Below are 26,475 nucleotides of genomic sequence, written 5' to 3'. Positions count from 1 at the left end.
TTCTCGTTCCCGCTGCCAAGGAAGCAGCTCCTTCCTGGCTGCAGCACTCAACAGAGGCCTTGAAACACAAGATCTAAGTGATCTTGGGCAAACACATCGCCACCCAGACAGCATTCCCACCCCACTCGCACACCGCACTACAGTCTTGGAAGATGTTTCACATCACTAGTTGCCCCCCTCTCATGATCCACGCCTCCACCCATGCTTTGTTGCTGCAAAGTGATCAGCAGTTGTGACTAAGTTGCTGTAAAAATATTCCACCCCCAGCTCCCCCGAGTCGAGCGCTAGCACACACACAGACTGAATGCTGCCATTCCTGTACCCGTGCTTCAGAGGCACGCAGCTCTTCTGTACTATTGCTGGGACCCTCTGGGGTGAGCATGGGGGCAGTGCCATGCATCATAAAAATTAACTGGGGGCACAAAGGCATAGTGCCCACTCTCTCAGTGCCATGGCTGGCATCATTACTTAGTGATAACCATAAGCTTAAAACAGGGATGTCTAGGAGCCAAACAAGCGTCAGTGTTAACCAAAGAGCCCCAGCACTCTGTATGCCACTAGGGAAACAGGGGCAAACACACTCCCATTCAAAAGAAAAAACTCCAGGGCATTAGTTAATACATGCACAGCCCAACAGGATACTGCTGTATTATCCATGATTGAAGCAAAAGTGCATCCGATACATCCAGTTCAAAACAACACTGATATCACCTGTGGCTCTTTGCCGATGTCACAACCCTGAACCATGGACTGAGAGTTACTGGCCTCGTGGGACCAAAAGAACAGGCAGGCAGAGCAGCCAGACATGGAGCAGGGGTAGCCATGAGATTGCTCCATCCTGGGATACAGCCCAAATCCTGAAGGCCATGAGAGGTCCAAGGCAGGGGAAGGGATGGACGAAGGGGATCCCCCAGGGCCTGACTTCAGTAATGACTATGCACAGACTTACCTTGAGCAGCATGCGGCACTGCTTGGGGAAGGACAGGTAATAAGGCACGATGGTGTTCACATGCTGCAGGACCGCGGCTCCCACGGAGGCTTCTGTCAAGCAGGACAGGAGCTGCAAGAGGCAGATCCAGCGCCAGCCCAGTCAGGCCTGGTGGTTGTCACCCCCACCCACTCCTTCCCATGCATCCCACCATTGCCACAGAGGCATGACTGGCATGATACCCGACTCCCAGTTTCTCTGCTCTCTCCCAGTGGAAACCACTCCCATGTGAGGAGTTTGCTTCTGTTTCAAGAGCTTAAAGCCACAGAAGTTTGGGAAACTATTTAACCTGCTACCAGCATAGCTCAGAGCCCCAAATAGCCACTACAGGAAACACTTCTTCCCCTTAATACTTCTCTCATCTACTTGGCGGCTAGACAGGACTGAGCAGAGCCGCTGCCCTGCTGAGCCTCTGCCCTGCTGAGCCTCTGAGGCCTTCAAACAGCCATGGGACAGGGAAATCATCCACAGCCTGAAAAACCAGTGGCAGGCGGGTGCATACGTGGGGACAGAGCAGGTGCTCAAGACACCTGTCACCTGCCCTGCACCAGCGCTCCCACACGCTGGCTGCAATCCTCATATCAGCTGCTCACAGGAGGCCCAGACCCTGGAGGGAATGGCTCTGCAAACAAGATGGGGATTTTGTGGCAAGTCAACCCACCCGCCTCCAGCCTGGAAGGACGCTGGCACCCTCATCCCATCTCCCTGGCTTTCCTTTCCTGACATTTCCACTGAAGGGTGAGCACTCTACCCATCACAAATGACACCCCCCCCCCCGCATGCTGCAGGGGTGCAGGATGAAATGGCATGTTGGCTTCTCCCAGCCTTTGGGGGAGGAGGGTGGAAATGCAGCACTGAAAGTACAAAGTTGCCACACTTGGAAATCTAAATGTGAATAACCCAGCATAGGTGGGAGCTTTTAATGAGGCAGGGCAGATGTGAAGTTGTCTGCCAACTGGAACCTCTTTGCAAGTTTCAGGGGAAGGAAGGGACAGTCATTAAACCCCAAAAACACTAGTGGGGGAGACTCAGGAACAGGGACAGTGCCTTAAACTGCTTCTGCCTAATCGGGTTCCACAGGTGAGAAATGAAAGCCAGAAAGGTCCAAGAGATGAGCCAGGAGGGAGAGGTGGTCAGCTGGGATGGATCCCTGTCACCCTTTCATCAAGGCCAGGGACTTCAGTTAGGTCAATTATTTAAAAAAAGCTCTCTCTCATACCACAGTCAGAGAAAAGAGGAGTCCAAGGCACTGCCAACACCCAAGGTTTCTGTTTGGGCAGGGAGTCAGCAGGGAGACATGCCCAGATGCCCCCCAGCAAATGGGCACCACTCTGGGCAGCAGAAGAGGACAGCAAAAAACTATCTACGTCCCTCCTTTGGAGCTGATTGGAAGACAGCAGCTAAAGATGCAAATCCTTGTCTCTCCGGGAATCTCCTTACACAGAGAAACTGGGTTTGGGCAATTAGAGCAAATGACGCCGCAAACATCTGCTCCGTTAACCGGCTCATTTTAAAGGGGCCATCAGTGGCAAGTCAGACGTTTGTCTGCCTTGTTCCTCAATCCATGATGCCCCAAACATGAGGCTGTTTGTAAAAGGAATCCCAGGACCTCCCAACAGCACAGCCACAGCCGGGGCCTTTACCTGGACAGTGCAGCTCAGGTACATCTTGATATCCAGTCGCAGCTTGGCCCAGAACGGGCTGGTTGAGGGCAGCACCAGCCTGGAAATAGGCAAGAGCTGGGTTAAGAGCAAGGAAAGCAGCATGGCTTGAAGCAAAAAAGCAATCAGTAACAACCAAGAAGTCAGGGAAAAGGGTTCATTTGGGGTCAAAGAACACATTTCTTTTTGGCTAGGTTTGTTTTAAAGGGCTTCCATTAAATCAGTGTGAGGGAAGCTTCAACGGGGAAAGCTGCTGCCAACTGAAAACTCAACCTCTTATTCTCAAAGCGTTAAAACAAATGTTCAGATTCCCCCACTACTTGTTCAAATCCACCCCCCCACCATTGCCTCCTGCTCCTATTTGGCAAAACCAAGGCTAATCTGCAAAATGTTTTGGTATCACCGAGTCTCCACTTTGGGGCTGAACAAGAAAAAAAAAGTTCTTTCAGAATGAGAGGGGGGATGATTTGTTCTGACATCCATCAGCTGGAAACTCCTAGGCAACCATAATGCTCTGTTCAGCCAGGCGAGGGGGCCATGGAGGCATCAGATTCCCATTAAAATGAAGGAAGAAGGCCTCACCCTCAACATGGTGCTGCAAGAGGGGATGCCAGGAACAGCTGTAAGAGCAAAGTACTGTGGTGTAGCCTGCCTGACAGAAGAGCTGCTGAAATAAAGTGGAAGGTAAAGGTGTCTGATAGCTCTGGTACAGGCCCCATTTACCTTATGTGCAGACACTGCTGAGGCTGTTACTTGAAAGCAGCGTTTGGTTTTCGTTAACAGTAGAGATGTGTGATTTGACACATGATCTGTGTTGCTCAGGCCTACTAGGCAGGAGGAGGAGCTGTTCCCCACTGTGACCACCTCATAGCCTGAGCACAGGAACTGGGATCTACACATCACATAGGCCAGCAAGGTGCTTCACCCATCTCACCTCCCATAGTATTTGGCAGGGACTCCCTTGGACCACAATGCACTTTCCAAACCTAAGGAGAGCGCCTGGCTTGGCTCTACCCCCAGCTTAAATGCAGCCACCTCTGGGGTGGACTACAATGAAAATGGCAAGAGTTGAAGGTAAGACAATGAGAACAGTCTCCAGCTGGAACAGGACCAGGAGACTAGATTATAGCCTTCTCACAGGGAGCCTGGCTGAGGGGGAAACCACTATAACCCCCTGCAGCTTGCACAGTGTGGTAGGGGATCTCACCACTCCCTAGAAGGCCCTGGCCTTTAGTTCCAGCTGCCCCATCCCGACCACCACACTGTGGCACTAGGTCAGCACAGACTCACAGCCAAGTCTGCTCTTGACCCATCCTCCAGCACTGCTTCCTGCTGCCCCAGTGACTCACACAGTTCTCCCCTCCCAGTGCAGACCCTGAGCATCTAGGGGCACCAGACACAACCTCAGGCCATGGCTGTTTAGCAGCCAGCCAGAATCTGAGAGCACTAAACTGTGCACGCAAGTCAGATGCTCTCCCTTCTCCAGGCGAGTCAGATGACCGGGGGCAGGAATGCAATGCGGAGATCTTGGACCCAGGCCAGCTTTTAGGAGAAAGGGATTAATTGTACCCTTGTTTGCCCAGTTGCTCATTGTTATTCTCCATTTCACCCATGAGCTAACGCTGACCGGGTCACACAAGGAAGCTCCAGCCTGCCATGCTTCAGGCTCAGGGGCCTAAGGCGTTAGCAGCAATAAACAGCTAAAGCACTGGGTTGACTTGCTGTAAAGTCACATGCCTCAAGGGCAAGCAGGACAGCTGCAAACCACCTTCCCCTTCCTCACAATAGGACCTCAGACGCCTCAAAGCATGCCTGGACAGGAGGAAAGTCCCCATGCTGGTACATGAGGATGGTGGATGCCCACCTGGTACAGGACTCTGGAATCTGGTCTTCAGGGGCTATTCCCTTTCCAGAGGGTTGAGGATTGGGGATAAGAAGCCCATGAACATTGGGATAGGCAACAGACTTCCAGATAGGCAGGTTACAAGACAAAATAAGTCCAGGCAATGCCCTTTGGTATAGGGAAGAAGCACTCAACTTACTTGGATTTGTCTTTCAGCACCTTCACCTGAAGCAGCTTCTGCAGGTGGCCAAAGAGGTCCCGAATGCAAAAAGACACCAGAGCGTTGAACACTGGACAGAAGAGAATGGGATGGTAAAGTATTTGCAAGTCTGGGACTCAGGCTCCCCAGTGCTACTGCAGTATAAATAAGCAGGATGCCACCCCCAAGTTCACCCAGCTTTTCCAGAGCAATGGCTGCAGACAGTATGTTCGTCCTAGGAGCTGTACTGAATTAGAAAAGAGGGTTGCTGGGTTTTTCCTCCCGAGAGGAGAATGCGAGGTGTACACACCCCACACTGAGCAAAAAAAAGGGGTGATAGCAGGGCTGCAGAGGCTCAACAAACCCTGCCTTGCCACACCTGGGGATGGCATCAGGTCTGGAAGGCAATGACAAGAGTGGAAAAGGCAGCTCAGCTAGTGACTGAGTGAGGGTGGCAGAAGGTTCCTTCGAGAGGTCACCAGCCTAGCACTGCCCTCTGGGCTTCCTGTGGCCAAGCAGGCCTGAGGACAGACTGCCAAGAGTAGACAGACACTGAATCAAAAGCAGCCAAGTCTAGCCACTGACAGGGACTGACGGCCCTCTCTCTGTGCTGGTTACGTGTCTTGGGAACAGTGTACTGGCCCTCCTTGGGGTGGACTGGCTGTGCTGCCATGCTGGAGTGGAGGGGCACTGACAAGGAATTGTAGAGACATGCTGCAGTGTTGGATGAGGGCTGCTGGAGTGGAGAGAGGGGCCTAGCACTGTCTCAAACTCAGCACTGCTTCAGGGGCAGGCTCTAGACAGGGGCATTACACAGCTTTGTCAAGCAGCCAAGTCTTTCCTAAAGAACCGTAGGCTGCTGCTGAGTTTCCAGGGGATGGATATGCATAAACTTGGCCCACTTAATTTTCACCCATTTCCCCAACTTTGTCCTCAAAGGCTTCATCATCACCCTCCCAAACCCCAAGCCCCTGTTCCAACCCTCCCACAGCCCAGTCAGGGCAGCCTTAGTCAGAACCAAAGCTCTCACCAGCGCTGTCCGTGACTTTGAATTTGCTGGGGTCAGCTCCACCCTCGTCTCCTTTGGTAGTTGCCACGGAAGCTTTAAAGGCCTGAGTGATCTCGTGGAAGATTTTGGGTGTCAGCCCCTTCTGGAAAGGAAGAACAGGGAGAAGTGAGAGTCCTAGCCGGAACCGTATTTGTTCATTACTAGTCATTTCTTATTGCTTTGAGTGAGGACATCTCAAAAGCACTGGGCCCAGGAAGGGACACATCAAAATCCTCTTTACAGAGGGAAGAGTGGCCTGCAACATCCCACAGTATTCTAAACCTAAGGAGGTGTCTATACAGCCCAGGAGTTGTACAGTGCCAGCGTGATTCCCTGCCCAGAACGCGCATTCACGGGGACTGTAAGTCCAGTCACTGACATCCACAAAGGATCGGGCCCTTAGCTATGGAGAGGACGAAGAGCAAGAGGTGACGCCCTGGGCAGAGGCAGACTGGAGAGAATAAAAGTCAGGGCATGATTTACAGCCTGGCTGCACGTGCAGCTGGTACTGCATTAGTGCTTCTGGTGCCCTCACAATGGTACAACCCTGTATGGTTTGGTATAAAAATTTCTCATACTCAATTTACTTCCCCAGGAGGCAGGGGAGAAGCTGTGCTGGCATGAAGGAGCATTCATGCCGTTATAGATGCAGCTGTATACAGGGGCTATGCCACTGCAGCTCTTTTGGTACATAACCTACTGCTGTGTATCAGTACAAAACCAGTGATGGGAGCAGGCCTGCCCATACTCTTGGCTACTAAATGCAGCATGAGACACAGCCAAATACAATGCACCTCAAGTCAGAGTCTCAACACTGCACTTGGGAGGGGATTTTAACTTGGGCTTGCACCCTCAGCGCTCTCTACCCTACCCCCTCCCAGCACCCTATCCCCTGACCCTCACCTTTGCAGCCTGCTTCCACTGTTCCACCATCTTCAAGCTCACAGTGATGAAGTCGACTTTTTTCCGTCTCATGGTTTCTTCTTCGTTGTCATCGTCATCATCGCTCGCTTCCTATGGCAGTTGGACACAGCAGGTCTGATGCCATTTGCACAGAGCTCTCCTCTCCTCACTGCTTCACCCTCTTACCGCCCACCCCGCGAAGGAAGCCTGATAAATTGTTCACGGCTTCAATATTGGCTAAAGGGAACTTTACAGGGTGGGGTAGTAGAAAGTAAGGGTGCCTCACACTGGGGAACTCCTTCCAGGTCTCCATTTCCATATTAAAAAACACAAAGTGCACACAACTCTTCTGCATCCCAGGGACTCAGCCCTTTCACTGACAGGAAAGGGCTGCGAGATCAGGGAGGGCCTGGCATGGCTGCAGAAATGCTAACTGAATCCTTACATGCATGACCAATTTCAGCATTACAAGTCTAACCACCTGCAGACCTGCACACAGGCGTCCAAGAAGGCACTTCCCCACCGCTGTTAGGCCCTCTGCACCCACACAAGCCAAAACTGAATGCAACCCTTGTACAGTAACTCATACAAATGTTTATGCCTTTTGCACGTGCCCCCTTCCTCTCTCATACAGGCCCAGTACCTCCAGAGTGTCAGGGAGCATGTGCAGCCCTTTCTCCTCCTCCTCCTCGGAGCTGTCCGAGTCATCAAAGTTCAGCAGGGATCGGTCATTTTCTTCCAAGAACTTGTAAAACTCCGGATCTCTCTCCTTCAGCCGGGACAGCTGGTCCTTGTGTTCAGACGCCTTCCCCTTCCTCACTTTCCTGATGAAGTGCAGTAACACCCAGTTATTGATCCAGCTCTGAGGCTGTGTGTAGATGAAACGAGCGGTGTGTGCACATGACACTTCAAGCAGGCTAAGTGCTCTTGTATCACTTTCACAGTGTCGCTGTTTGCATGCCTTGGCAGTGTATTGCGCATTAATTCCAGGCGCTGTAGGAAATTCAGCGGCAAAATGTGCCTTAAATGACTTGGGGCGCAGCAAACTAAAACTCCTTCACGGAGTTTTAGCCTGCTGCCCCTACAGCTGCGGAGCGAAGCACCGGGCTCTGTGCAGCTCTGCAGGAAACCCTGCAGGCAGCCTGGCAGCAGCCCAGGAAAGCAGGCTCCACCCAAGAAAAGAGGCGAGACTGATGGGTTTTTTTTCCCACCCCCCTGGAGCCTACCTGCCTGAGATGCATAGGGGCCTGGTGCTTTCCTCCGCGGCTGCGGTGCCTACTGGGACTGCCTGAGCTGGGTGCCTGCGGGCAGGTGCTGCCTGTGCGGGGCTGCTGCTGCTCTTGAGGGAAGCCCCAGCCCCACCACAGCACAGGGACCGTTCTGCCAGCCAGCAGCTCACCCTCCCCTCCCTGCCAGAGAGGCAGGCAAGTCTGCGGGGTGTGTGCACGACACGGGGATTTAATCAGCCCTAAACTGAAGCGGTGTTTTTTAAAACCCACCTCTTCAATTTAGGGCCCCCGTTTTGTCTACACACACCCTAAGACTGCACTTGATCTTTCCCAAGCAAACCATGCCAAGTTGTGCATACAGGTGCTAGAAAGCGTGTTTTGGAGTTACTGGCTCTCCTGAACTGGAGCTACAGTACCTTGGATATTGAGAGTCTTCCATTGTTTGTTTTGGAAAAACCCTACCAGTGTTGGGTTAAAAGCAGTTTCCATTTCTATGGCTTGCCAAAACCCTTTGCTCAGGAAGGCTTTGCTATCAAGTCAAATTTCAAAGGGAGGTAGAGATTGTTCTCCTCGACATTCACAGGGAAATGCAGTACTCCGGAAACTTGGTAGAGACAAGCCAAAATATGACATCACTCTTAAAACAAAGCAATACCAGTGAAAAATATTAAACGCTGTCAGGGGGGAAAAATGGTGCAACGTGCATCACTATGAACTGCACAAAAAGAAAATCCCAGGAACTTTTCACTGTAAAACAAGCAAAATAAAAATCTACCCTTAACTCCATCAGATAGAAGAGTCGCCCTTCTGCTTATTGCACACGCAATGTGCTGCAAGGTCAAGGGCAGCAACGGAGTCAAAAGTCTACCTGAGTTTTTCCAACCAACTTTAATTTAATGCCACACTCATATTACGGACAGGACCAAGTCTGCGCAGCTAGTAACAACACAGCTGTCCCCTAGTAAGTTGTAAGTTGTTTCAGAGACAGGACCTAATACAGGCTAAAGGTCTGGACCCACAATCTGGCTAAGGGGATCCTGGCTCGTTTCTGTCCCACCTTCTGACTAAAACAAACCAGGTCTATTTTGAGCTTATTTATGCTGGCCTGCTTAGAAATGAAAATGTTTTGAGGGGCATCTCAGGATAACACAAGAATCCACGTGTTAAATGACTCTTTGGGGAAACGTGAAATACAAAAAACCTCTCTTACTTTTCTGCCATTTTCATTTTGACGGGTTTCTTTTTCCTGCCACCTTCCTCCTCATTCTGGCTTTGCTTCCCTTTAATGCCTTCTTCTGCCAGCTCCAAAGTCTCTTCTAAGTCACCTTCAAATTCCGACTCAAACCCAGAGGTTAAAAATTCATCTACGCTCAGATCCGCGAGTTTCCTAGTTCCAGAGAGAGGAGAGAAAAGAGACAGGGTAAGAACGCATGCAGGATTTGAAATGCACCCGAATTCAGTTTCATGTCATATCACATCCCGCCCATCCCAACTAAACCATAACATGATCAGTTTTTACCAAAGAAAAAGCAGCAAGTTTAATCTGGATGTCAACAACCATCTGAACAGCTAACTTTAGGGCCTGATAAAATCCTGCTCCTGCCAGTTTTCACCAGGGATCTTCACACCAGATAAAGAAATCAGTTCTTAACCTGTAAAAGTACTGCCCCTTGGGTTGGGGAGATACTGGGGTTTGAATTGTAACACAACAGACACTCCCAAAAAGCCAGCTTTGGATGAAACCATGGCAGGGTAATAACATCTGACCTTCCCTGACCCTGTGCCAATGGGGTTACACACAAAGCATGGTGCCTGGCATGCTGCAGTGCTATCAGAGGGCAGGACGGTCTTATACCACCATAGGCCAGACCGGGTGGCTTGCTTACAACCTCTCACGGGCTTTCTTCCAGGCAGAAAGGAGAACTGCAAGCCCAGGCCTCCTGTTTCAATAAGTGCCTGCAATTCAAATACTAAAACCAACCCCTAAAAAAAAAATGACCAGGTTAGTTGCCCATGAGATTCTCCCTTGTAATTGCCAGCCACACAGGGTGGGAAATCGCACTGGAAGACGCTGGCTGGAGTCGACAGCTTGGTCCCCGTGCCCGTGGGGGTCATGGCACAGCAGGGGGCTCCGATACCTGCCCGTGGGCCGTACCGTGCTGGGTGCTCTCAGCAAGCAACCCCAGCACGCAGTGGCTTTGCCCCCACCGCCGCCCCAGCCCAGCAGGGAGGGATCGGGGTCTCTGCACCCGCCAGCCCAGCCGGCTCCACGCTTCGCCTGTGGCCCCTTATCCCCTGCCAGGGGCCCGCGCACAAGGGCACTCCAGGGCTTCCCCACACATGGGGGAGAGCTGATGCACAAGGACTGTGCCCAGGCCCCTGGCACTGGAGGGGGTGCTCAGCCCAAAACAGCCCCCAAAGGGGCTCACTGCACCCCTGCAGGCTGGGCTGGACCCAGCTGGAGGCCCCCGCCCCGCCGCCAGGGGGAGCTCCCTCCAGGCGGGCGCTGCAAGCTGCCGGGCAGCCCCCTCTCCCCGCGGGCCGCACGGGCGGGCCCTGCTCACCGCGCGCCGCGCGCCGCCATTCCTCGCGCCGCGCGCTGCTGCCGCAATGTGCTGCGCGCTTCCGCTCCCCCCCCCCCCCCCGCCGCGCCTGCGCACACGCGCCGCAGGGTTGACTCGGGGGTTGACGCGCGGTCCAGAGGCCGAAGCACCGTGCGGGCGGGCGGGCGCGAGGGTTGGGAAAGGGAAGTGGGGGAGCCGGGCCTGGCTGCAGCTCCTTACGTGTGAATGTGCATCCATGCACACACATATGCATGTATATCGGTGCGTGTGTGCTTACACAGGTGTGCATATATGTACACATGGGTGTATATATGCATGTGTTTATGTGTCTTAGGGGTGTAGGCTGAGTACCCAAAGAACCTTGCCTGTTTCTGTGTATTCTGTATGTGTGTATGTATACATAGATGCACACGTGTATGCAGACGGGTATGTGTGTATATACACACACGCAGAGGTGTACAGATGTGTGCATGTGTATTTGAGTAGGTGTGCATATATTTCGTGTAAACCAATACGTGTAAGTACAGATACACACAGGCCTGAGGACCGAGGGCCCCGCTCCGCCCTTCAGCGGTTCCTGTGCTGCCGGCGCAGGAGCGCCGGGTCGCGCCCCCGCGCCGGGAGCCAGGCTGGGCGTCCCCCGAGCTCTCCCGGCGCCCCGTGCCCGCCCTCAGCAGCTTCACCCCGAGCTGTGGAGGAAGGGCCCGCGTGGCCTTCCGCCCACCTCGTGTCCCCCAGCGGGCGTCTGGGGGCCTCCACAGGGCGGCCATCTCCCCTTCTGCCCATGCACGCGCAGACGCCCTTTCCCCCGGCGTCGGCGTCGGCGGCGGGGTCTTGCCCACCGGCCACGCTTTGGAGGCAGACCCCCTCCTTCCCCACCCAGCTGACGAGGCCTGCGGCCCACCTGTGCGCGAGCCCGATTCAGGTATCCAGGCTGTATCCGTATTAGCCCAGAGCAGCGGTTCTCAAACTTTTTCCCCGCCCCCCCACAACCACTTGAAAATTGCTGAGGGTCTCAGCGGACCACTTCGAAAAAACCAACCGCTTTCTGTTGTTTTGCGCATCAAAGCGGCTCCTGTTTTAATATCGGTCGTCTTACCTTTCTAACGCGACGGCTGCGCCTGGCGGGGTTTTGGGGAGCCGGGCGTCAGGTCTGTCAGCGTTAGCCCGAGGTCGCCTTTCCGCAGGCCGGCCCGCCGCTTGCAGAACCTGTGGTCCGGAGGGAAAAAGCAGTCAGGGCTCCTAGTAGAGGCGACCCCTTTGCTAGAAAGCCTTGCTTATTTTTGGGTGTTGCGAACATGTAGGAGAGGAGCTCACCACCTCCACTACCCGCCGGCCTCCCAGGCTCGGCCGGCGGGGGCCGCAAGGGCCCGTCCCCAGCGCTCGCGGCCCAGGCACGGCTTGGGAGCCCTCCAAGGAGGCCGGCTGCAAGCAGCCCCGAGCGGAGGATGCTGGAGGCAGGGCCCGGGGGGCAGCAGCCGCGGCAGGGACACGCGAAGCCGCCGGCGGGCGCGGGGTGAGTGCGGCCGCTGCCCCTGCCCAGCGCGCCCGGGTCATCCCGGGTGAGCCCCGCGCGGCACGGGGGGACCCCGGGCAGCCCCCTCCCCTGCCCGGGCCAGGTGCAGGCTGGAAGCCCGCAGTGCTGCGCCCCGCCGGTTAAGGAGGCGCGTCGCGGGCCCCGGCAGCCGCAGCCTCCGCGCCGCGGGGGCCCGGCCGGAGCCGGGGGGCTGCCGCCCCGTGCCCCGCCGCCGCCCCGGGCTGGGCAGGCGGGGCCCGGCCGCCCCCCGCGCCGCTCCCCCGGGCCGGCCGCAGCCCCGGCGCGCCCTTAAAAGCCTTCCCTGCACCTGGTTGGTTTACATTTGCGTCAATTTCGGCTCGGGGGGAAAAAAAATTGGGGGGCTCAAGACAAAGGACGCGGGAGCTGGAAGCCCTCGGAGCAGCCTGCCTGGCCGGGGCCAGCATCCTTGCCGGAGAGCCTTAGTTATGAGCCACCCCTCTGCACCCAGAGCTGTGAGTATGACCGTGCAAAGGGAGTCCTGGCGGGGGGCGAAGGAGGCAGCGAGGCAGGTCGCCCAGCGCACCCCCCTGCTCAGTTCTGATTAGCAATGATGGGGTTTTTTGGCTGTCCCCCCTTTCTGCTTCAAGTTGTGCCCCGTAGTGCCCATCCCCAGTGGGAAAAGGAGTTCTCGTCCAGGTGGAATTTGCTGGTGGGGGGGATTGGGGGTTTGGTGGGTTTTTTGCTGAGTTACAGAGATGGGCAGCCCGCTTTCCCGGAGCACTGCAGAAAGCAGGGCCGCCGTGGGGAGCTTGCGACGATTGAAGCAGGCGCTTTCCCCAGGCTAGCCTGAGAGACTGTTTGGGGGGGGTTGCTACATGTGTGATGCCCCTCGTAAGGGACCGCTCTGTGCTGTCAGGCTGCGAGAGCAAAAACATGCCATTTCTGCGTCTGGTGAATTTGCTCGCCGGCGGAGAGAGGGATGGGATTACAAGAACGCACCACTGTAACGTGACTCCCTTAGCCCAGTGACATGCTCTGAGGACACACACAACATGAATTTTGATTACACCTGTCCCTGCGATCCTGCCACATCGCCAGCACGATCCGAGCCCTTGCATTTGGGGCATTGGATGCTAATTTATCCCTCCCCCCCCGCCCCGAGGATAACTGCCGGGGCAATTTGGTTTTCAAAACAAGTCCTGCCTTTTTAAGTCACGTCGCTTTTCCCAGCCTCTAAATGCTGCCTGTCCCTACACGGCACCTCTCAGCTGCTCTCCTTACGGCTGTCGGCATTTCTGTGCTGAGCATGCTTTTTTTCCCCTCCCACACTCCTTCATCTCTATGTAACTCTTCTCTAAAAAAAGAAAATTATCCTCAGCAGAAACTTTGTGGGATTTGGGGGCTTCAGCATCTAGGAATTCGTGCCGTGTGACTACTAAAATGCACGAGATGGGATCTGACTACAGGACTAAAGCCACCACTGACCCACCCTGCTGTGTAGCAAGGCCAGACGTGGTCCTGGGAGGGATCTTCCCGGTTTGATCGGCTGCACCAGCGGGGCTGGTTGTGTCCCCACCTTGCTGGAGCTGTGTTGAAGGTGAAGAGGCCATGACAGTTGCAGAGGATCCAGTTGCAAGGAGGCGGCCGCCTGGTTGGTCTTGACTGCCTCTGAAGAGCTGTCAGCCACAGGTACGATCCAGCGGTGCTCTTGCGGAAAGGGATGTGCACTGGTCGCTGGCAGGCTGCCTTTCTAAGGTAGACGTTATACAGAGCTCCTTACCGGATGTGCCCAGTGGCTCTTAACCACTTGCAAAGCAGACCAGTCCCCTTAATGGCTGGCTAAAACTGGGACAAGCATCCTGGGTCCATTTCCTCGAGGCCAACCCAGCCATAGGTGAGTTCCAACCACGGTTTATGGGCTCAGCCCTTTCTACCAAGAGCCTTCTTGGGCCGTGAGCTGTTGTTGTGGGGGAAGATGACATTTGTGGTGTGGTCCACCCACACTTGGATTGCACAGGTCCCTTTGGTCCCTTGATACAGATGGAGGCTGTTGATGATGTGGACAGGGTTGCACCCTCTAGCCAGGGAGATGCCTGACACGTCCATGCTGCTCCTACATGGTCTGTAGCCTGCTTTCCAGTCCTCTGGCAAGGGAAATGCCTGGCATGTCCACGCCACTCCTACATGGTCTATAGCCTGCTTTCCATGTCGACCTGCAGAGGAGGTGGATGTGCGCCAAGCTCTAGTGGGGACGGCCAGAACCACCCAGCAGTGGGGGCAGGATGCCCAAAAGGGGAATAGTGGGTGTCACCTGCTTGCCCTGAGGGTTGACGCAGGCAGGGTCCAGCGTGTCTCTCTCGTGGTCTATGCGTGCATATAAAATAGCATAAGGCAGTCTTGAGATCCCTTTGGGCTGCCTCGTTCTCCCTCTCCTGGTGATGTATCTCCCAATTGTGGGTTGAACCATGACACCAAGTGGAAGCAAATGGCATCTGGCTCAAATCAGGTGAAGTGCTGGCAGGGGGAGTTGGCTGGAGACCTCGAGTCGAGACTTCTCTGAACGTAGCAGCCCACTGACTGACTGGGAAACTCCCAGGGAGGCCTGGTCCAGAGGACAGTTGCCTTCGGTGGGCTTCAGAGTAGGCTTCAAGTGCAGAGTGCAGCAGACTAAGCTGCTTGAGGACACAACAGCTGCCTGCTAATTTCTGCCTGGGGTTCTCACTGGTGTTCAGACACAGTTCAAGGCTCCTGATCTGCACACTTGATGGACCCAGAGCCTCTCTATTTGCATGACTGGGAGGCTCTGGTTGTCATCCCCTACCGTCCAATTCCATGGGCCGGTGATGGGGCTTTCTCAGCCGAGGTGCCTCGTGCTTGGTACCCGCTGCCCTTGCTGGTCCTTCAGAGCGTATCAAACCCGAGGGCACAACATCACATGTTCCTTGTGCTTCTGTCTCCACGTGCCTGCCTCTTGGTGAGGTTGCTGACAGCCCAGCAGGCAGCAGGAGGGGCTGTCACATTGACTGTGGTGGATGGCTCCAGGGCGGCAATCCGGCTCCCAGCTACTCTTTAACCCAGTGCAGTGTTTTGGTATTGTTCAGGAGGGGGAGAGAGAAGCTTGCTGGCAGGTCTTGTCTGCGTGGAATAAGTGGACGTGCTGCAAAACCCAGCCGCACCACGGGCGCTAGTGAGATGCTTGCTTTTTGGCTTTCCCAGAGATGCGAAGAAATGATTGGGCCATGGAGAGCCCTTTAGATAGTCGGGGTTGGGAAATGCTGGTAAGACAACATCACAGAGAAGTATATTGCCCCTTCTTTTGCTGTCCCCATCCTGCCCCAGCCTCCAAGGGTCTTGCCGCTGTTGCGCAGCGGGGGGTGTCCAGCACCCACTTTCCCTAGGTTATAAATCGTTATGCAGTGAACTGGACCTGAGGTTCCCCAGGACTCTCAGTCTAGCATCTTTTAACCATCCCTAAGTGTAGGGGACAGGGGATGGGGTTTGCAGAGAGGGCACGGGGCTTCCTAGCAGCTGATTTTGTTTTTGGCGGAGAAGTGTTCCTGGATATTCGTGCCCTGCCCGGGCGAGCGTGAGATATTCTGCCTGGTAAACGATCCGTGACCTGTGGAAGATTGCCGTGATAGATGGTTCTGTCACAGTTTCCCAGGTAAATGATCTCTGTGTTTTCAATTTCACCGCACCCCAGGTGAGGAGCCCTGTATAATCTGCACCTTAGCAAAGCCCTGAACACACGTTCTTATCCTGGACTGTGGGGTGCTCCTGAGGAACGCACTGAATTTTGTGCTTCTTGCTCCCAAATCTGTGGGTAAGAGCCTGAAAAGCATGGGGCCCAGAGCCAGGAGCACCGGGGTTTGAGGTCTGACCCAGCCATTATAAGGCAGTACCCCTGGGCCCTACCTCAGTTTCCCCTCTGGGGATGCAAAGCTCACATTTCCCTGCGCTTAGGGCTAGAAACAGATAACCGGTTTAATGCAATCCTGATTAATCCAGGATATGACTCCCATCAAAACAGATGAGGCACAGTTGTTTACATACCAGGCTTGAGCGTCCCTTCGCTCTTCTGAGGCAAAGTGTTCATTCAGATCATTCATACGGGCTTAAAGTGGGACAGTGGGCTTGCCCACCTGTAAGGTCTGGGATTTGCTGGAGTTTGAATTGAGCTGGTTGTGTTTTTAGCCCCAAAGATCTGAGAGGTGCATCTGGTCAATGCCTGTGCTGTGCTTCGCCCATGAGGAAGAGCTGTGTAATTGCTACGTATCAGTTTAAGGAAAAAGGGAACTTTCCCATAATCCAGGCAGTGGACAGCTCAGTGCACCCCTACATAAATACCTTGGAGGTTATTGCATTAGTCAACACAGCCAGCAAGATTACGCCTCTAGGCTAGTGGCCTGGGCATTGGACTAGGAACTGGAAGATGCAAGGCCTGTTCCTAGCTCAGCTACTAACTTTGTGACCTCCCCTCCATCCAATGCTGCTCCGCTGTTTGGTTTTCTTTAGCTCCTGAGCTGTTCAGGATATTGCCCCTATTGTAATGGGAAGTATGGGTTCTTAATGAGGTTTTAAGATGTGTGATGGAAAGCTTATGATAGAGGATGTCTATAACTCTCTCTATATAAAAATATATTTTAATTAAAAAAAAAAAGTTTGGGCAGTACCCCTGCAACGGGGGCGTTTGGGGTTGCTGTATTGCTGATATCTCCCTCTTGCACCTGGGAGGCAGCTGAGGACAGTGGGAGCCTCAGCTCTGTGGTGCGTGCTGAGGGGGGTATGAGCCTGCAGTTTGCTACAGGAATCCTCCGGTGCAGTTCATGAGCAGCAGGGAAGAGAGGAGCTGGCCCTCTGGCCCCTGAGGTGCTGCCTGTGATGATCCAGTCGGGAGTACGGGCATGGCACATCGGCCTCCATGCAGGGGAGCAAGGTTAGGTTTGAGGATTCCCAGTACCGTGTCTGTGACCCTGCCCCTCCAGTGCATCCGAGCTGGGATAGCTAGAAGGGGTCTTTTGCATGTATGTACTCCCTGGCCTGTCCTGTAGTTTGTCCGTGTGGTGAGGGCATTGACACTCGGGACTCCAAGCTTGGGAGGGCTCTGCTCCGTTCTCTGTGCTTTTCAGGGGTTTGTGGGTTGGGAAACATTTTGAGCTAAACAACCTCAGCTCCCAGCACTCTTGGCACCTCTGCGAGAAAGCTCCTGATCTGGATGTGGCCCTGAGCTTACAACTGAGTGGGTGGTGGCACAACCTTGCATGAGTCTCTGAGCCCACGAAGCTGGTGGTTTGGTGTCATAGTTTCATAGTTGGTCGGGTCGGAAGGGACCTGAGCAGATCATCGAGTCCGACCCCCTGCCATGGCAGGAAAGAGTACTGGGGTCAAACGACCCCAGCAAGGTGGACATCTAGCCTCCTCTTAAAGCCCCCCAGGGTAGGAGCCAGCACCACTTCTCTTGGAAGTTGGTTCCAGATCCTAGCCGCCCTGACCGTGAAGTCGCGCCTCCTGATGTCTAGTCTGAATCTACCCTCTGCCAGCTTGTGCCCGTTATTTCTAGTCACTCCTGGCGGTGCTCAGGGGAACAGGGACTCCCCCAGTGCCTGCTGATCCCCCCTGACTAGTTTGTAACAGGCCACTAGATCCCCCCTCAGCCTTCTCGTGTGGAGGCTGAACAGGTTCAGGTCCCGTCGCCTCTCCTCGTAGGGCCTGCCCTGCTGCCCCCTGATCACACGAGTGGCCTCCTCTGGACCCTCTCCATGCTGTCCACATCCCTCCTGAAGTGCGGCGCCAGAACTGGACGCAGTCCTCCAGCTGCGGCCTGACCAGTGCCGCATAGAGTGGGAGGATCACCTCCCTGGACCTGCTCGAGATGCATCTGTGGATGCAGGACAGGGTGCGGTCGGCCTTCCTGACCGCGTCCCCACACTGCCGGCCCATGTTCATCTTGGCATCAGTGACAACCCCAAGATCCTTTTCCGCCTCCGTGCTGATGAGAAGGGAGTTCCCCAGCCTGTAGGTATGGTGCTGGCTCTTCCTCCCCAGGTGCAGCACCTTGCACTTGTCAGTGTTGAATCCCATCCTATTCTCATCCGCCCACCCCTGTAACCTGCCTAGGTCTGATTGCAGCCTATTCCTCCCTTCTAGCGTGCCCACATGCCCCCACATCCCCCCCTCACCCTGCTCAGCATTAGAAGCTCAAAGCATTTGGCAAAGGGAAGCAGGGTCTGGACCCCAATTCCACCCTGTTTAGTTATGATAAAGGGGGTGAAATCAAGGCAGGGAAGATGGAGGAACTCTCCCAAAGGCACCCAGCACACCGGTGGTAGAGCAGGCCTGCAGGCCAGGCCTCCCACACCCCACCCTTGTGCTCTGTGCACTAGGTCACACAGCTTTATTTCATGGAGGGGTGTCTTAGCCATGCCAGCCCAGCTGACCTTTGACTGCTTATCCTCTGCGCAGCCCCCAGTGTTGCAGCAGGGACCCAGCAAGGCAGCAGATGAACTATGTCTCATGAGGACCCTCTACACGGTCCTGTCTGCGCGTGGTCGGATGCTGGCACAGGCCATGAGGGACAGGAACATGAGACCTGCATGGCAGTCGTGGCGATGTGCTACCTGCCTGCGCGCGGGGAGAATTCCCGGGGAGGGACAGAGTGACCTACATCTCCTTCAGAGGGGCTGGCACCATGACTTGAGCAGAGGCAGAGCATCTCTCACAAGGGTAATGGTCTGCCCTGCTGCTGGGCCGAGGGGCTTGCTGCACTGGGCTCACACCTTGAAGGAGAAAGGGACACTTTCCTAAGCTGGCTGCTCCACTGCAGCAAGTACTTCACTAGGGACCGGTGCACAGGTCCCACTCCTCTGCACAGATCTGGGAGACCCGTCTTAAAGAGACCAGCTTGTGGGTAGGGAAAATCCACGCACCATCCATCTCCCTAGGAAAATCCAGGCCACGATCCCAGGACTGGAAATAGTCTGCGCCACAATTTCACGTCCACTGAGCTGCCTTCCAAACACAGCCACGTGAATGTGGCTTCTAGTGAGCGGGGTAGCTCCCTCAATTACCTCCTGAACCTACAACGGGATGGCCGTGTCCCCGCAGTGCCTGGCAGCCTCGTGCTGCATTTGCTGAGTCTGAGGTCATGGCTCCCTCCAGAAGCAGTGACCCGGGGCCTGGGCTAATAAGCTGTGCTCCTCAGTCGCCCTGGCTGGATGCTGCCTGATGCCGTGGGAATGGTCAGGAGTGGGCAAGAGCAAGCAGGTCCCCGATTTGGAGCCCACATCCTATTGCAGGGACTCTCTGAGACCCCTGGAAACAGCCCTGAAATTTGGGACTGCCCCAGAACACTTGGGATCTTTCATCAGTATGTCACTTCTGTCTCCCATTGCCACAGTCCTTCCCAGACTGCCCTGGAGACCTGGCTGCTCCCAGGCAGCTGCCTTTGGAGTGGGCTGCCCGCACGTCCCTGCTAGAAACCCTCTGCCCTTTGGATCGGGTAGTTCTCTGCTTTCCTCTGCCCCCTCCCACCAAGGCTCCCCAGACTCCCTGGCAGCCTGTCACTTCTCTGAGGCTGTCTAGACAGGAGGATTCGGCGTGTGTCAGTTATGCCTAATTCACAAAAGCCCACGAGGAGAGCAGGAAGCCAGGGAATCTCGCTGCTACGATCTCAGCCATAGGCGCCATGCCCCGCGCTGCCTCTGGGCAGGATTGGAGGGTGGATTGATGCCCGTGATTGGCAGGCCTGATTGGGCTCTTGGGACGAGAACGGGGCCAAAGAATTGGGGGTGCGGGGTGCAAGAATTGGGGGGGGTCCCACTAGTTTGTGGGCTGCTCCAGGAACCCGTGCAGAGGTACCACGAGGCGTTCGGAGTGAGGATCCGGGCAGGGTGGAAGTGGCCGCCAGGGCACGTGGCTCGCAGCGGGTTGCAACTCACTGGGTTGTGCTGCAGGAGACCCGCGTGGGCCGGGCTCTGTGATCAGCAGTAAGCAGCTTTAGCAGCATGCGCATTTATCTTTGGGCCCTGGCTGTCTCAGAGGCTGTTGACATTTAGCGTCCGCCACCCCTCCCTGCAGCTGAGAGGGGGAGTCGGCTGCGGGAGGAAGGGACTGCTGTGTTGCACCCAACAGCCAATGTTCATACTCCCCTTCCTAATGCACGCGAAGCGGTCCACGCCGAGTGGCGCCGGCCTCGCGGCATCTGCTGGCCAGGGCTGGCGCGGCTCTGCAAGCACTGCTGTACAAGGCTCGCTTGATCTCCCCCCCCACTGCTCTTTGCTGCGTCGCCTCACTGCCGGCTGTGCTGAGCGGAGGAAATCAATGGGCTTTTCCTGCCTGGGGTTTCTGTCAGAGGGTGGCACAGCCTGCAGGAAGGGAAAGAGCAGGGCTCTGTCACTCCAGAGCAAAAGAGTCCTGCCTGCCCGGCCCTTGTGAGGTTCTTCAGCCCCCTCCGAATATCAGCACATCGTTCTTCGTTACTGCCAGGCAAGCGCTCTGCCTCTGTGACGGGCAGGGAGACGCTGAGCCTCTCCGTCCCCCCGGTCCTTGTTCCCTTCCCTGGATTGCAGGTCAGGTCAGTGGGGAGAAGAGAGCAGAAGTTTTTGGGCTTCACTGATTTGCATTGCAACCGGGGCCTTCTGGGGATGCATCTTAGGGATGCTCGTCGCTGGACCCGTCAGAAATGCCTCTTGCTGCATCTCTGGATTCGTAATAGTTCTTTTTCAGATGCAGGCTGCCGGAGGGGAGGTGTCGAGTAAGGGGTCTCTTAAAGCGCTGGTCAGATGGCTGCCTAGCATGGACTCCTGTGTTCAGTGGGGTAGGGCCCCCTGAGGACACTGCTGTTGAAAAATGAAGAGGGGTATCAGGAGGAACCCAGAGCGGCCCGCTTGCTGCCTTGCTGTATGTGCACATGCTGTATCCCTGGCTCTGCTCTGCCACAGCCCCATTGAGTCTATTGTGAGCATGTCAGCTGAGCTATTTGTGTCTCGGCGTGCTCCCGGGGCTGGAGGCCTCTGTGTCTTTAAGCCGTATTCCCTTCCCTCCACAGAGAGACGCCTCTATGTGCACTTCTCTCCCCCCTCCAACACACACACACCCAGAATAACAAGGATGTTTTAAATTGGGTTTTCCCTGAAACAGTACACCCCCCTCCCCAAATCCGGGAGTGAGATCTAATAATTGGTACCTATGTGGCATTTCTTAATGAAGTACTGTAAGCGGGCGAGGTTGCCTCTTATTGAATCTGCAGAAAGATCATCCTTGGAGACAGCGCATTAAAAAAGAAGTGGAAGAGCATTTGTCTGCTTTCAATACACAAAGCCTGTCGTGGCAGGGAAAAGCCCACGTCTTCATCACTCTGCTTTTAGAGTACAGCACAGGGCCCCCATTGCACTAGTGGGTTCACAAGTGCACTTGAAGATACGGTCTCTCCCCTAAAGAGTTTCCAGACCAAGGTATATTCATGTTCCAACCCCAAACTAAGACCCTTTTGGGAGCCCTGTGCTGCCAAAGACAGGGGCACAGAAGGAAAACTAAGCCTCTTCAAAGGATCCTGCAGCTCCAGAGGCACACGGGAGGGCGAGAAGCTGCTTGATGTGCCGTCTGTCTGTCAGTCATTCCCCACAGAGCTCCCGTGTAAGCTTGGACAAGTTGCTTGGGGAACTGAGGCCCAGAAAGCCTCTCTCTAAATGGCTATAGCAGCCCTGCCTTCCCCCATTGCAGGCCTGGTGTGAGGGTGAATACGATAAGGATTTTGAGGCACTCAGAGGCTGAGGTGATGGAGGCCGTGGGAGGTCCTGGGGTGGTCTTGGTGATGGAAGGGGCAGGGTCACTGGCCTCCCCAGGCACAGCCCTGATGTGCTGACATCCCTTTTTCTGGGGTCTACCACTCCCTCTTCTCATGCCCCATACCTGGGGCCTGCTGGGGAAGGTGAGGGAGCAGCATCTTCTTCTCGCAGCCCTTGGGAGCTGGTGCCTTGTTGCCTGCCTCTAGAGAAGCAGGGCGGCGCACACAGCTGCTTTGCAGCTGCGCCTGTTGTCCCAGCTCTGAGCGGTGTGCGAGTGAGAATGCCTTGCCCGCTGCAATGCCTGTTTAGTCCTGGTAGCCTTGCCTTGCTCCTGGCTGGGTGGCTTGTGGGCTCCAGGGTCTCCAAGCAATTCCAGGGAGGCCAAACCCATCAGCCATGTGTGTGTGAGATGGACCGGGAGGGGATGGAAGAGGCGATACTGGAATGGTATCAATGAGGTAGAGCAATACTGAAGCAAATACCCCATGGCAATATTGGAAGGGGCTGGTAGCCACACAGTGGACTCAGAAAGATGCTCCTTCTCCCAGCATGGGAAGATGCACCATAGCAATGCCCTGGGCACCTGCTGGCTTTAGGGTGGAATAGGTGCTCCTCTGCTCTGTGACCAGCCCCACACCTCCCCAGCTCAGGCTCCCTGTTACTTCTTCACTGGCACAGCAAGGGCCTCAGGGTTTCACCTATGGCTGCAGCAGTTGGCTCAGAGCCTGGAGAGGCTAGTGAGGAGGCCATGCATTTTGATGCATGGTTTTCAGGCTTGTATAACTTTCTCCCTCATGAGGCAGAGCTGCAAAACTACACAGGATGTGGGGCCTATGCTGTCCATGCGTGCAGTGTATCAGGCCCCTGGGTGACTTCTCTTAACCTGTTTTCTGCTCCCCACCCTGAGGATGAGACACGGGGATGCTCTTTGAAGCAACCCCCTTGCTGGGAGATGGTACTGCTTTAAAAACTCTGCATACGGATAGGCATGCCACTGATGGGGTGGGAATGCAGACAGGCCCTCACTCCAGGCAGTAAAGATACAGCTCCACTGGCCAACTTGTCCACCTCCGTCTGCAGCCCTGCTGGAGAGTCACGCTTCCCGGGTACGTGAGCAAGCACTGACGGAGAGTCCTGAGTATCTGACCAGAAGGGGACGTGTCCTGCACCCCGGCAGAGACTCACGCCCCCCGCACTCTGCCTGCTGCTGTGGGTGCCTCCGGGCTGAGCTCCAGTACATCAGGCTCCTCGCGGGCGAGGTAGGCACGTGATCTCCAGCAGTGCCAAGAGCTCTCTGTGCTCCCAGGCCCGTCCGGGGGAAGGGCAGGCTCCGAGCCTCATCCTGGGGGACACGCTGTGCCCCAGTTGCTGCTCCGAATGTTTCCATTCACTCCCTCCAAAATATGCTTTTTGTGCAGGAGAACAGACTTCCCTTTGGGCCAGGATCATTTGCATTCATTAGTGGAGCCTGTATGCGCGGCCACGCTCTGTCGCATGGGAGCCTAACAAGCATTTTCTTCTTCCTTTGTCATAACCGAAGCAGTTAATACAGGTTGGCCACTGAATACTTTCTGTCTGACGGGGCACATGGAGCCAGGCTCCTGCGTGTCAAGCAAACAGGCTAGTTTTCCCCCTCGCTGCTCAGGGCACTGCCTGTCTCTCGAGGTCCCACTGCTGCTCCCCATTCGTGGTATCTCAACAGATGCCCATTTGCAGAGGGCAGCATTTCTTACTTCCTGAGAGTACTAGGAGCCCCCTCTATACCCACAGCACAAGCAGCAAATGGAGGGGAGCCCCTCCATTTCCAGGCCCTGAAAGCACATGGGCATCACTGTGGGTCGGAGCTGTGGGATAATGGGCCTGAGTTACCAGACGGTAGGGGCACCTCTAGAAGTTGGGATTGAGCCCAAGGAGGGGAGCTCAGCCTTTATAGTTCTCTGACAAGGCAGCTAGCAGTGGCTCCGGTTAGCACTCCTTATGGCAGCCTCTGATCCGCAGCTGCTGAGGAAGGTGACCTTTCATCAGGGTGACCGGGGAGTGGGTGATTTGATTTGTTCTCCGTCGCTAATGGAGTGCCCAGACTGCACGGGGTGGCACGGCTGTCCTGGGAGATGATCTAATTCTGAGCTGCAGCCCGGGGTCAGAGTGTCAGCGGCGCACGGGAAGCGTGCGCTCAGCCCTCCCAGACAGTGGGTGTCCCTTAGCAGTGTTATCATTTATTGTTTAATTATGGCAGCTGTTCCATTCCCCGCTGAGAGGAAGTGGTGCTCAATCTGTTTGCAGAGCGGGACAGACAGCCCTTCGTCTTCAGGCGGATGTCTTGGCTACTGGAAGGGTTAGAAGCTTAAACGGGGAGGTGAAGTTGTGCAGGAGCCGTCAGGAGAAGCACCCAAGCGGTTGCCCCCTGATTGTGCTTTCTTTTTTCCAAATGGGATTACAAGGTTGTATATCTCGGGAGAGGAGCGTGCACGTTGTCCTGTGCCACAGCCCTGTAAATAGCCTGGCCTGCCATGCTGCTAGTAAGAGAGCAGCCAAAGGAAATGCTCATAAGACACCCACAAACTAGGTGTAAAGAAAATCAGGGAATCCATCCCCTTGTTGTTATCTCTCGTGATCTCATGACGAGCCTTTTGATAGCTGTTAAGTTATTTTTTAAAGCCCCAGGTCCTGGAGTCATGTTATGTTGTGAGAACCTTGTCTCAGGTTCCTTTAAGTGAGAGTCAGGGAAGCACATGTGTGCAGCTTGAGTGTGTTCCTCAGGCACTTGGAGTTGGATAAAAAAGAGCCAAAGTCTATTAAAAGATAAATCTCCTAACTTTTAAGCGGATATGAAGATATTTTTAAAGCAAATCTTATGACATTTGTGTGGTGGCTGGTGCTGGTGATACCTGGAGTGCTCGCTAAGCAGTAGGGATGTCGTTGTAGCACTGTGGTCCAGCAGCAGAGGTTGCATCCTAAAAGGAAAGAAGCGATGCCCTAGGGTGCAGTGAGCCTGGCGGTGGAGGACCCCCAGAAATGAGGTCTCAGAGGGAGCAGCTCTGGCATACGCTAACCTGAGAAGTGCTTCTCTCTAGCAGTCCAGGAGGTCCCCTGTGCAGGGGCTGCTCCAGGAACCAGGAGGGTTCGGCCTCTCCCGAAGCCCCTGAAGCCTGGGCAGATGGGGCATCCGCGCCCCGAGTGTGCAGTCCCCACCCTGAAAGAGCACGAGGAGCACCTGACATTGCCTAGCACCCTTTGTCCATGCTTTCCACTGGCTCCCACTGACTTCGACCCCACTCCTGACCCCCTCAGTTTCACAGCATTTGCAAACCCACTTCATCCGCAAAGCCGATACATTGGCACAAGGGAGGCTGTCTGTCCACAGTCTCTCTTCCCCTGTCCATAAGCTGGAGCTGAGCGGACATGTTACACCCCGTGGCTTTGCTAAGGCTGCAGAGCTCTTCCTTCAAACCCAGGCATCTCCTTGTCTACTCCCTTGGTGCTCCCTTCTTTCCCCTGACTGTGCTGGTGAGGATGGGGAAGGGGAGGCTGCAAGCCCTTCCAGTTACAACTGGAGCAAACCTAAACCAGTTCTGGGGAAGAGCATGCCTGGTGGCATACTGGGGAGGTAGAGCAGCTTGAGCAGGCACATCCCTCTGGGGAGAGGGAGCAGGCGGGAGACCGGGGGCTCGTTCTGAGCTGATCGCACCTGACGAGAGAAGAAAGCAATGCTGGGAAAGCCCAGGCGAGGCAATAAGGCTGCCTTTTGATGCTAATAATTATCTCTCACCTTCACCAGCCCCATGTTGCACACGCATTGAGTCGTGGGCCTGGTGTGCACGATGCAATCAGCACCCAGGAGTTAGAGCCGGAGAGGGCCACTGAGCTCATCAGAGGTGTTCGCCTTTGGAGGGCACATCGGATTCCCCCCGCCACCCCTGGAAATCGTGGCCGGGGTTTGCTCTTGCCCCCTGGCTGCCAACTTTCCCTGGTTTCCCCTGCAGCCCCTCCTGCCTCAGCTGCTCCGAGTCCCACGGGGCACAGCAGGTCTCGCCTCCGGGCACCTGTCTCACCCCCATCCCGGTACATCCTGCTCTGCTGTTTAAACAGCAACAAATGGATGTGTTCCTGGCTGAGCAGCCCTGCACGAAGGCTTGCTATTTTTAGAGGCCTCGCGGTCGGCGGCGGGGAGGTGTCGTGCAGAACGGCGAGGCGGAGGGGATTCTCTCGTGGCAGGAGTGCGGGGGCTGGCGAATCTGGAGGAACACGCTGCCTGATTCTTAAAAGCTGCCTTTTTCCTTCCTCCACAGCCCCTCCTTTCCCAGCTCATTGTAGCGTCTGTCTCTCTCTCTTTTCCCTTTTCTTTGGGTGCAGCAAAGCTCTAGCAGCCTGTCAGACGCCTTTCACAACACAGCAGGCAGCTCCGACGCGGGCTAAGCAGCCTGGTAATAGGGGGAGGAAGTATCCTTGCAGGAACAAATGCCTTTCCTCCCCTGTGCATCCCTCCAAGCGGCCAGGTGCACCCCCCCGCTTCTTTCAGGGAGAGATAATTCCTCCTATTGAGTTTCCAGGGTGCAGCCGTGCTTCCCTGACCCCTTCCAGATGGGATTTGGCTCTCCAGAGTGATTGCATCAGTCCCGTTCTGTGTGCGCCCAAAGGGAGGTTTGCATGATATTCTAGCCCTGTCTGCTCCTCCCTGCTCAGCCTGCCCTGCAAAACAACTCCAAAGCTGTTTGCTGTAAGGCATACCCGAAAGCAGGGATTCTCAATCAGGGTGC

General features: G+C 55.2%; 2 protein-coding genes across 6 annotated transcripts in view; one reads left to right on the top strand and one right to left on the bottom strand.

The window, feature by feature from the left end:
• The window catches only part of NOC2L (NOC2 like nucleolar associated transcriptional repressor), a 64,235-nt gene extending 52,102 nt beyond the window's left edge, over positions 1 to 12,133 (bottom strand). For 2 of the 4 annotated variants that reach the window (XM_090023496.1, XM_090023499.1), the window contains exons 1-9: positions 11,753 to 12,133; positions 11,535 to 11,644; positions 9,082 to 9,258; positions 7,286 to 7,466; positions 6,643 to 6,753; positions 5,722 to 5,842; positions 4,692 to 4,782; positions 2,632 to 2,710; positions 950 to 1,060 (exon numbers count right to left, since the gene is read on the bottom strand). In XM_090023496.1, the coding sequence (XP_089879622.1) occupies positions 950 to 1,060; positions 2,632 to 2,710; positions 4,692 to 4,782; positions 5,722 to 5,842; positions 6,643 to 6,753; positions 7,286 to 7,466; positions 9,082 to 9,258; positions 11,535 to 11,644; positions 11,753 to 11,992 (1,221 nt within the window). In that variant the 5' untranslated portion in view covers positions 11,993 to 12,133. Of the gene's footprint in view, positions 1 to 949; positions 1,061 to 2,631; positions 2,711 to 4,691; positions 4,783 to 5,721; positions 5,843 to 6,642; positions 6,754 to 7,285; positions 7,467 to 9,081; positions 9,259 to 10,435; positions 10,499 to 11,534; positions 11,645 to 11,752 lie in introns of those variants that run through there. The other 2 variants (XM_090023497.1, XM_090023498.1) reach the window with 2 other exon arrangements.
• KLHL17 (kelch like family member 17) overlaps positions 11,818 to 26,475 on the top strand; it is a 34,531-nt gene continuing 19,873 nt past the window's right edge. The window contains exon 1 of one of the 2 annotated variants that reach the window (XM_090023502.1): positions 11,818 to 11,951. The gene's annotated coding sequence lies outside the window, so the exon portion shown is untranslated. Of the gene's footprint in view, positions 11,952 to 12,307; positions 12,446 to 26,475 lie in introns of those variants that run through there. The other variant, XM_090023500.1, reaches the window with a different exon arrangement.

The sequence above is a fragment of the Crocodylus siamensis genome, chromosome 12, assembly GCF_052110815.1.
Source record: "Crocodylus siamensis isolate JL-2025a chromosome 12, ASM5211081v1, whole genome shotgun sequence".
NCBI lineage: Eukaryota > Metazoa > Chordata > Crocodylia > Crocodylidae > Crocodylus > Crocodylus siamensis.
Note: the sequence above shows the minus strand (reverse complement) of the source record. Positions and strands in the feature narration are given on the sequence as shown.